General features: G+C 40.5%; 1 protein-coding gene across 4 annotated transcripts in view; it reads right to left on the reverse strand.

Moving 5' to 3' along the window:
• osbpl9 (oxysterol binding protein-like 9) overlaps positions 1 to 6,804 on the reverse strand; it is a 36,285-nt gene extending 29,481 nt beyond the window's left edge. For 2 of the 4 annotated variants that reach the window (XM_069699002.1, XM_069699001.1), the window contains exons 1-3: positions 6,657 to 6,804; positions 4,738 to 4,788; positions 1,456 to 1,534 (exon numbers count right to left, since the gene is read on the reverse strand). In XM_069699002.1, coding sequence (XP_069555103.1) covers positions 1,456 to 1,534; positions 4,738 to 4,788; positions 6,657 to 6,767 — 241 coding nt within the window. In that variant the 5' untranslated portion in view covers positions 6,768 to 6,804. Of the gene's footprint in view, positions 1 to 501; positions 682 to 1,455; positions 1,535 to 1,670; positions 1,677 to 4,737; positions 4,789 to 6,656 lie in introns of those variants that run through there. The other 2 variants (XM_069699006.1, XM_069699004.1) reach the window with 2 other exon arrangements.
• Positions 6,805 to 11,631: the final 4,827 nt, after the last annotated feature.

An 11,631-nucleotide genomic window follows, 5' to 3' on the forward strand; every position in this document is an offset into this window, starting at 1 on the left:
ATCTTTAACTCACTGGCGCCAAAGATTGAATAAATTAAGACCGAGACAATCGAGCTGTTATTCCCTGAGGAACACATCACTTTGAAGATTTGCATACAATTGTCATCCGGAAGGTAAAAAATAACAAAGATTACGTCATTGTTTAGCTAAAGCAGCAAAACCAGTAGAGAACAGGACAAGCACCTGCAATAACAAACACCCTTTTCTAAATAACACACCTAGTCTGTGCAAACATTTGATGCTGAACACTCTGCAAACACTATACACACCTCAATAATGATTCCTCACAGCCGACGGCTACCAAACAGTCCACTTGGCACTGCTCTGAACTGTCCTTGAACCTCAAAGAGCAAACCGATACACCAGTGCGCTACAAGAACGTACCGCTCCACCCTACACTGTACATCCCAGAAGACCAACAAACATCGCCTCCTTGTGATCCTGTCTCCCAGGGACTGGCATGCATGCTGACCACGAGACGTGCACGGTTTCCTTCCTTACCCTTGCGTTTGTAGAACCACAGCATACAGCTTCGGAACACAGACATGGGAGAGGGCATGGAGGAGGTGAGAGGGGCGGGGGGCCCATGGACTGTGGCAAGTGACCCTCGAGAAGGAGGTGGAAGGGGAGGTGCTGGCGGTGAGGTGTGCGGGGGATTGGTGGTGAGAAAATGGATACAAATGGACAAATGGAAGGACAGAGATGAAGGAAAGTTAGAGGAGGTTAGTTAAAGACCTGGCGCAGTGATAGATTAAAAAATTGCGGTGTACTGGACTGGACAGCTCCCTGTCAAAACGAAGGGAAGGGTTGACAGGACGGGGGAGAGGGGGGGGCGATGCTGTAGCTGGGAGCCAATCCTGTCCCTATGGAGGGACTGGTTGCTAGATAGCGAGCGGCGGCAGCGGTGGAGCGAAGGACGAGCAGCTCAGCTGTATTCCCTTATTATTCCCCGAGGCTCAACGGTAGAGACACACAAGCAGTAATCTTCCTCTTCAGCCACAGTCGGCAGGGCCCAAGGGGCAAAAAAAAAAAAAAAAAAGTCTTACTTGCTCGTTTGGTTCCAGAGGAATCTGTTTAGCTTGCAGTGGAACAAATCTTGTTTATCTACAGAAATATGTGCGAGTCCAACTTCACGGAGCTCGGAGAGGAACCGTACGCGGGGAGAAACGGCTCAGGCCTGCGGCACCGCTTTTACATTGTGTCGATGCCTGCGTGCCTGTGCTTCCTGGCATTACAGCAAATCAATCCAAGTCTTTAAAAGGCGGGGAGTGAAAGAGGGGAGAGAGAGGCAGAGGGAGAGAGAGAGAGAGAGAGAGAGAGAGAGAGAGAGAGAGAGAGAGAGAGAGGGAGAGAGAAAGCATGGACGCTTGTGAAAGACATCACAGAGGAAGAAAGGCAACTTGGAGAAGAGGGAGCATAAAGAGAGCAAAAATTAACAGAGGGGAGGCACCTCACCTTGGAAATGGAAAGTCTTCTGGTCCACAGTGATGGTGAATGTGCTGTCGTCCTCGTCATCGATGCCGATCACAGCTCCCTGGGCAAAGACAGAGAGAGAAAGAGAGAAAAGGGGAAAAAGCAGGCAGTCAGACAGCAGGACACGTCACACTCCACTTTCCATGCCTACCCTCATGCCCTCCACATGTCCCAGCAGCCCCTAATTTGCCAATTACCCTTGGTCGTTCTCAGCAGCTCACACTCTCCCCTTCCAAAGCTCCTCTCGCCTTATCCTCTCTTTCTCACAATCTCTCTGTGTTCTCTCTCTCTCTCTCTCTCTCCGTCACACACACACACACACACACACACACCCACACGGGAGTGCAGCCTTTTAGAACATGCGACAGAAGAAGGGAGGGGAGGAGGTGGGATTTGGGAGAGTGAAGGAGGAGAAAGGCAAGGAAGGGTGGAGAGAGAGAGACACCAGGGACCAGCAGCTAGCAGCCAACAGGAAAAAAGAAAGAAATGAGCTGCAGAGATACAGCCTGCTGGCTAGCTGGGGCACTAGCTCCTAGCAACAGAAACAGGGTGTGTGACTCAGAGCTTTCTCACCCAGAAAACCTGCAAATAATACAAGTAACAGCAACTACTTGGAGGGAGGAGGGCAGGGGGGACGACAACAAAATAATAGAAACAGCTTTAAAAAAATAAAATGTTGCACCAAAAGCTCTCAATAAATAAAACCCTTAATAAATGTATGTATGTAAACTTCATGTAAATCAAAAAGTCAGCTCCATTTTTAGAACATTGTGATTGTTTTGTTATTTTGATAGTCGCAGCACATGAAACAATGATAACGAGACAGGCGCAATCTCTGCTGATCTGATGAGTCCACAGAGAGTCGTGCCCTATCTCAAAAACACTCCAAGAAATACCAACAAGAGAGCATCTTGTGATATATTGTAGCACACAGGCTCAACAAATCAATAACACAAGATGCAGCTGGGATATTTCCAGACGGGACCCGCTTAGTGCTTAGTTTTGTTTCTCAACCTGCCGTTAAATTGGCAAGTAAAGTTAGCTAAGTGAAAGGATCTGTCTGATGTAAAGACAGATAAATAAAAAAACAAGCTATTAAAATGATTTCTTTGTCAGTGTTTCTACACTGGGTGTAAAAAGAGAGGTTTTAAGGAAGCCAACATAATGACTATGGAACATACACTGAGCAGACCGTCACAACTGGGGAGGGAAAAAGGAACCTATGAGATTTTCACATTTACTGCACATATCTTGGTCTGCATGGGGAAACGGATTACAAACCTTCTCTATAAACACATTTAATGGCTGTATGTAATAATAGGGATGTGTTATACTGTTGACATTTCATTATGTGACAGAATCATTTTTACTTACATAGCAATATCTACTATATATAGTAAACCAGTTGTACTCAGCCATTTGTATGAACTCTGCCGTGATGAGGACGCGGTCAAGTATTTGATCCACTGCTAAGTGATAATTGATTCTATTCGACTGCACTATTTATAAACAGTTTTATTTTTGAACATGGGGGAACACTTTTTCTTAAAAAGTTAAATCATTTAACTCAGTGAGAAAGTTAGTTGCTCTGTGGCACTCAAAAACAATAACCAGTAACACACCGCATGAGAGGCTATGGTTTCACTGTTATTCCAAACAAGATTAAGCATGCCTGGTTTAGCAGGACGGCAGATATAGCCCTTGGGAAAAACACTTTGTATAAAAACTGAAACTCACAGTCAGATCAGGGTTTGCTACGACACAGTAAAAAACCAAAAACAATAACAAAAGCAGAAAATAGACGTTAACAAGATTATATTATTATTTAGGTATAACATGTTTAAAAGAACTGTTTGTAAGTGTTATCATTGATTTATAAATGTCTTTTACTGTTGATCAGTGTGTAAACAAATCCAAAGGGGACGAATACCTTCAATAGCTACTGTGTAATCATTATTGTTGCATCATAATATACTGTATGAAACTGATCCAGCCCTGACAGAAACCTTTGTCCCATGACTGGGTTCTCTTTGCAGGTGGTTTCAGGAGATACTTCCTCCTTTCAGTGAGATCTCAGGAAACATTTTCAGGGCATAAAAAAACTCCCTGCTTCTTTTAAAGCTTTACCACCAACTTACAGATAACAAAAGAGAAACTCAATATGTGGATGTAACTATAAAGGCTTAAGCACTGGATTGATGTTGGGTATGGTTTGAAAATTAACAATATGTTATAATGGGATTTGGATAAGGACAAAAAGTCCAGAACTACTTTCACAAAAAGTTTAAAACAAACTAAAAGGTCAAATATACATGAAAGATCTGAGGCAGGGACAATACTGAGGTTTCACGCCAAAAGCAGGAAGTGACTGAAAAGGTACTGACCATAAGGCTTTGCAGAAGCTGATGGATGAAGATGATGCTTTTCATCCATCATTACCTACAGAAGCTCAGATCTTGCTCACTACAAGCTCATACATTTTAACAGACTACACTCTTTGACAAAGTTGACATCAACTCAACCTTTAGTTCAGTCATGTTAACTCATACAGCCCCACATACACAGGACAAGCTGGTGTTTTGCACACAGCTGTTCAATCACCACTGTTATCTAAAAGTACAGAGAGCAGACACAAGAGTTTCTCACATCCTCAGAGCAGACTTGACTGCAGCAACATACTGACTCGCCTCACAAAGTATAAGAAACAAATACTACTCAGTCATTTGTATATGTCCCTACCTTTTAGGTTTGGCCTTCTTTTTTTTTAAGCTTCTCTATGTACAAACACAACATCCTACGTTTTCAAGAAATGAGAGCTCAGTCTCCTAAACATCCATTGGCGTTAGGAGCCTTCTATTTCTCTCCTTATATGAGGAAGGAAAGCAGACATCGTAGTAGGGCAACTGCTGCCATCTGGTGGACATTATTCATGACTGAAAACATACACCTTTACTGGAAAACAAATGCAGACTAACAATAGAGCTGTGAATATAGCTGCAGGAAACAACTGAAACTTGTTGAACCAGGCCAACAAATCAGGCAATTAGGATCATTATTATGTTCCTGCATGAGGCCCATTAAGTCAGTCTATCTCCCTCGCAGTTCAGGTGAAAACTGTGCCATACTGCATATAGTCTGACAGCCTATCTGTCACAGGAAATCTTGTCAGAGAGAGTTTTAAACACTTGGTGAAGCAGGCTAGCAAGGATGCGTGTAATTTGTCAAAGACAACTGTCAGGAGTAGGATGGCCTTGAGAGTCTTACCCTGAGTCGTACACAGCCTCTCCTGGATCCTCGCATCATCTTGTCCTTTGACTGTAAACCAGCAACAGATTAATATAGTCAGTATACAGTATGGAGAGCAGGGTGAATATTGTAAATCAAAATATTTGAAGACATTTAGACACGTCGTGGTGGGAAAGGCACAGGTGTGTGTGAATAATAAAATGAACAATGGCTAAATTTAATTTAGCTGCTTCAATTTTAGGGTGCTGGTATTGTGCATGCCAGACATCTTTCCCTTTACTGGGTCACTTGTGTATAACAAAGTGATTGTTAAGGATATTAGTATTACCTCTATTATGACAAGTCAAAAGCCCTATACAGATATTGTGGACATCTGCAGCATCAAGTTGTTTAGGTTAATGTGGGAACATTTAACACAAGTCAGTATGAATATAATAACTGGTGAGTTACATATTTTACACAGAGCTAACTCTTGTCCTGTAGGTTGTAAGGCTATGAATGAGCAATTTGATCCGACTACAATCTCCACTCTTAAACAGACAAAAGAGTTTCCTCTCTCTTGACTTTTGTTCTGTATTTGAATTTAGATTATAAACAAATCCTATTCCAAAAATGATGCATCGTAGTGGATGGCAGCAGAAAAGGTGATAGAAGTCACATCACTTGATAGTCTGATGCAAACTACAATTTAATCTCCTACTAAACTAATGCGTTATGTTTTTTTTAATCTATTAATTGGAATGGAATCTCAGTTTTTCTCCTTTATACTGATTTTTTTTTTTTTAAATGTAAACACTTGTGTTATACAGAGGAGTTAATTGTCAAATGATCTGCAAATTACTTTCACTACTAGCGTTCTATATAAATCTATAAATCACAATCACACAATGTGCAATAGTCCAACAGGATATAATCAAATAGCTTCTTTTGTTTACAGTCCAGAACTCAAAGACATCATCTTAATTATCATATTAAAAAAAAAAAAGGGTTCAATTCTTCCTTGGAAAATGAATCAAATGATTAACTGATTATCGATGCACTAATAAACCTCTTGTTTTATCTCGATCAGATCCTGTCATTCTGCTTGGACTTGATATTTTACATTGATCAGGTTCAGGAGTTTTTCTATCTGACTGATTAAAACCTGACCTCTGAACCAGTGGGGCACAACAACTACAGATTTATTCTCACACCTCAACCAGGCCATCACAGGGATTACTTCCATCTGGATGAAGTCCTCCTCTGCTGAGGGTCCGGGACAAGTGTCCATTCAGTATATCTCTTTAAGACAACCGTCTGTTGTGCTGACCACAGTAAATAAGAGTAATTGAATGCTTTGCTCAGCCTGTCAACTTTCGGAGAGGAATGGGCAGCTCTCATCTTCTTCACAACTTGTTTTACTGACAGTAACACTGACACGTTTCTTGCCTGCTTTACTCTCGACATTAAAAACTAAACAGTGATTTAACTGCCACGAGATCAAAACAAAGCAGCCACCGTCTCCTCCCGCGGTGTCTTGTCAGCTGTTTGGCTTGCAAAGCATGAAGTTTTGGACACGTGTCTTCTTTCCAACAAACATAAATGTGTCTCCCTCTCTTCTCGGAGACCGTAAACTATTCACGACAACGTTTCGACTCGTCTTGTGTGTGTATTTTTTTGAATTTAGCTTTGCTGGCTAAAAATGCATTAGCGAATGTGGAGAGAAAAAACAACAAAAATACCGCCACTCTATTGGTCAGTGGGTCTCCGAGGGCCGCTGCTATTGGCCAACGTGCGGATCCGTCACCAAAGAGACCCGCCTCCTTCCGCCAGCTGAGACTCCCAACTCCTGACAAACACAAGGCCCCTATCCCACCTGGGTTTGACTAACAACTTCTACAATATAACCCCACGAACGGGTCGCATCAACATTTACAAACCGTGGGGAATCAACGTACCGTGTAGTACGACAGCAAACCGGCGTTGTAGTCCAAAACAAACCAACGATACTGCCAACCTTTCATGACGTTAGTCCACTTGCTAAGCGGCCCCTCCATGATAGACGCCATCTTTACACCAGCTACGGCTGGGGAGGAGTCGGATATGGTGTGGGCAGGCGTCACGCGGAGGAGGAGGAGAAGGAGGAGGAGGAGGAGGAGGATGAAACCATGAATTCAGAATACCTGCCAACACCCGGGATTTTAGACAATCTCTCGGCGCCCTCCGGTTTTCTCGTTTCTCCTAAAAACCGTTATTTACATCGCCCTCAAACTTTATTTACATAAACTAATCCCCATTACGCAGATCCTTAACGTTTCTCTGGGATTACTCAAATGGCCAGATCGTCTATAAAACGCGATTTACTGACGCAATATCCAGACATGACGGTCCTTTTTCTTTTCTTTTAACCTAAATCTCTGAAACCTGGCAACCTTCAACCCAGAGTCCAACAGCGTGTGCGCAGTCGCTTTGTGCGCAGCCACTTGCTGTGACCGATGGCGGTGAGATGAGAAAGATATTCCGTCTCTCGTTGTCTGACAACAGAAACAAACAAACAAACAAACAAACAAACAAACAAAAAAGTGAATCAGAACAACTTTATTGGGAATTCGGCTGAATTAAAATACAGTTTATGTGCGCACAGAGAGAAACAGACAGATGTAAAGGGTTGATAGGTAGAAACCTAAATGCTGACAGGTATGTATTAAGTGGTCGAAGAAGTATTCCGCTTCTGCACTTGAGTAAAAGTATCACACTATAAAACATGAATTACAAGTAAAGCTCGTCATTACATAAGTAGCCTATGAGCATCAAAAGGTACGTTAAGTACCAAAAGTACAACTACAATGTCACCAGTCAGGATTTTATCACCCTTTGTAGTGATTTAACATGTAAACAGCACTGGAGTTCATTTCTGTAACAATGCATCATCTTATTAGCTGTAATGCAGTAAACACTACAATATTTTCCCCTGAAATGTAGTGGAATAAAAATATAAGGAAATACTCAAGTAAAATACTTCAATGTTAGCTGCAGCCAAATCTCCCATTGCATTTAAAGCTCGTATCCAAGCTTGTAGCGGAATAAATTAACGAATTAATTGGTCAATCAGCAACAGATTTGATAAACAATCCTAGGAGCTGTTTTTCCTCAGTGAAATGCAAATAATAGTTGTTTGGTCTATAATTGATATACCTTTTTATTTTATACAGTGGTGTGAAAAAGTGTTTGCCCTCTTCCTGATTTCTTATTTTTTTTGCATGTTTGTCACACTTAAATGTTTCAGCTCATCAAACAAATTTAAATATTAGTCAAAGATAACACCAAATGCAGTTTTTAAATGAAGGTTTTTATTATTAAGGTAGAAAAAAAAAATCCAAACCCACATGGCCCTGTGTGCAAAAGTGTTTGCCCCCTAAACCTAATAACTGGTTGGGCCACCCTTAGCAGCAACAACTGCAATCAAGCTTTTGCGATAACTTGCAATGAGTCTTTTACAGCTGTGGAGGAATTTTGGCCGACTCATCTTTACAGAGTTGTTGTAATTCAGCCACATTGGAGGGTTTTCCAGCACAAACCTCCTTTTTAAGGTCATGCCACAGCATCTCAATAGGATTCAGGTCAGGACTTTGACTAGGCCACTCCAAAGTCTTCATTTTGTTTTTCTTCAGCCATTCAGAGGTGGACTTGCTGGTGTGTTTTGGATCATCGTCCTGCTGCAGAACCCCAGACCATCACACTACCACCACCATATTTTACTGTTAGTATAATGTTCTTTTTCTGAAGTGCGGTGTTACTTTTACACCAGATGTAATGAGACACACACTTTCCAAAAAGTTCAACTTTTGTCTCGTCAGTCCACAGAGTATTTTCCCAAAAGTCTTGGGGATCATCAAGATGTTTTCTGGCAAAAATGAGACGAGCCTTAAATGTTCTTTTTGCTCAGCAGTGGTTTTCATCTTGGAACTCTGCCATGCAGCCATTTCTGCCCCGTCTCTTTCTTATGGTGGAGTCATGAACACTGACCTTAACTGAGGCAAGTGAGGCCTGCAGTTCTTTGGATGTTGTTGTGGGGTCTTTTGTGACCTCTCGGATGAGTCGTCGCTGCGCTCTTGGGGTAATTTTGGTCGGCTGGCCACTCCTGGGAAGGTTCACCACTGTTCCATGTTTTCTCCATTTGTGGATAATGGCTCTCACTGTGGTTCACTGGAGTCCCAAAGCTTTAGAAATGGCTTTACAACCTTTTCCAGACTGATAGATCTCAATTACTTTCTTTCTCATTTGTTCCTGAATTTCTTTGGATCTCGGCATGATGTCTATCTTTTGAGGATCTTTTGGTCTACTTCACTTTGTCAGGCAGGTCCTATTTAAGTGATTTCTTGATTGAGAACAGGTGTGTCAGTAATCAGGCCTGGGTGTGGCTGGAGAAATTGAACTCAGATGTGATAAACCACAGTTAAGTTGTGTTTTAACAGGAGGGCACTTTTTCACACAGAGCCATGTGGGTTTGGATGTTTTTTCTCCTTTAATAATAAAAACCTTCATTTAAAAACTGCATTTTGTGTTTACTTGTGTTATGTTTGACTAATATTTAAATTTGTTTGATAATCTGAAACATTTAAGTGTGACAGACATGCAAAAAAAAATTGGAAATCAGGAAGGGGGCAAACACTTTTCACACCACTGTATATTGTCTGTCAGACAAAACAGGTCTTTGAATATGTCAACTTGGGCTACTTTCAGGCATTTTATAGACCAAAGGATTATATGTATTTTTGGTCAATTTATATCAGATGTATGGAGATGGACAACCAAAAGCGAAACAGTATTCATCAATATCTTTATTATTTACAATAGGCTTAACACTGATAAGCAGAACTTCACAGTAATATAACGTGAGCTTTAAATAAAAAAACAAAAACACAAAATATATATTTCGTACAATAAAAAAGTTAATGTTAACATCTGCCGTTTTTCATCCCTGTTTAGATTCACATATTCCATTTTGGCGTGTCTGTGTGTGTGTGTATTAATTTTACATTGCACTCATACAACTGAAGAAGTGGCCTTTGGTATAATGATGTGTCCACACATTCTCCAGAGCTGTTCTCCAAAACAGGGAGACATGAGAAAATAAAACACATATGCAGGAAACATGAATAAAGACAATGTAAAAGACTGATCATGTAAATGAGCAGAAATTTTGTGGTCACTTCAAATGTTAAATGCCATCGGTCCACACATCAGACTTGAGGGGAGAAAAAAAGATCCTCATTGGTACCAGATCATTGAATGTCTTTGTTTCATTTCTTAAAATAAAAAAAAATGAAACATTTAGAAAGGTGGATTCTGGAAAGTTAAATTTTTTTCCCACCATTTCGAAGAGGCTTTTTGGGAAACCTGCTCCACAGAGATGCAATAAAAATCAATAAAAACTAAGCATGTGAAGAGGCCAGAATTAAATAATCATAGTTTGGGTTTAGTGCAGCAGACTCATGTATGTCATTTGTTTGTGTGTGCAGCACTAATAGATTTAATAGCCACAAATAAACAACCTCAGTGACTGAGTTTTCAAATGCGTCATGTTTATAGACAAAGTGCACGGTTTAAAGTTTGCATCTGACCGTTAACCTCTAAAAGACACAAATGCATGCTGCAGCGGTAATCTTATCACAATGTCAGGGAAGAGGAGAGATAACACATGAATGTTTTAATGATTGACTTTAACCTGCTGTGGGTTTCAGTGATAGTGTGCTGTTACAGAAATGATTCATTTCACAAAAAGGCACCAAGAATCATAAAAAAACTTATATTTTTTTTGTCCGTTTTGTTTGAAACTCACAGTGTATAGAAATTAACCACCAGTTTGTGTCAAAGCATCTTGTATGGCAAAAAAAAAAGGGTAATTTTTTACTGACACACAACAACAGGAAACGATATGAAATGCACCACAAAAAAAAAAGACAACAACTTTTTTCCATCAAGTGTCATTAACATTTTGAAAGTGTTATGGATTTTTTGTACTCATATGCAACATGTGTCAATAAACGGGTATGTTTTGGGCCTTATCCAGTGTACATTAAGATGAAAGCCAAAGCAAACCAACAAAATAAAAGTCTGTTGTGATATGTGTGTGTGTGTGCTGTACACATTTTGTTTGTGCTCAATAAAACAGAGCAGCTATTTCTGGACTTATTTAGTGTGACCGAAATGAAAGTATGGGCCAGTAATTGTAAAAAATAATAATAATAAATAAAAAATATGGCATCTTAAGAGATTAAAGAGTCATGCAGTTGAACATTCGACCGGGTTCAGAACAGAAGAATAATACATTCATAAAGCAGATATTCAGATCTGGGTGGATGGGCCTCAGTCTTGAAATACATCTCTTCAGTCAAAGCATTGCTCTTTATGCTGTGACCACATAAATCTTTTGTTTCCTGGATATGAAATAAATCAAATATTTACATTATTTTTCTCTCAAAATAGGTCTGTGCTTTAAAAAAAAAAAAAAAAAAAGCAAGAATAATTTAAAATTCAAGTTCATACATAGACATTCTAAAAAGCATTTTTTTTTCTTTGAACCAAATAATGTACAAATCGCTCATGTGCTGAAGACATACTGCAGTTTGTTAGTTGACAGATCAGTACTGTGTGATTCGTGTAAAGTAGGTCTCTGCGCTTCGCAGTGTTCATACATTGAAGGATTTGAGGCACTGAGGCCACGACAAGGCTACAGGGAATCCAGCACTGTCCATACTCAGAAGGACACTTGTAGAGATACTGTCCCAGTTCACCTGCTCATGCGCTACCCTGTGCTCTCCCTCTCCTCACTCCACGCCTTTACGCTCCCATCATACAAGGAAGAAATGTAGTGTGCAAGGACAACTGAACATACATGTTGAAATGCTTTCAGGAGACGTTGCCCATTTA

This window comes from Brachyistius frenatus, unplaced genomic scaffold (genome assembly GCF_029030835.1).
Source record: "Brachyistius frenatus isolate BFR_SWC_R1_liver_20210118 unplaced genomic scaffold, ASM2903083v1 Contig_29, whole genome shotgun sequence".
Lineage (NCBI taxonomy): Eukaryota > Metazoa > Chordata > Actinopteri > Embiotocidae > Brachyistius > Brachyistius frenatus.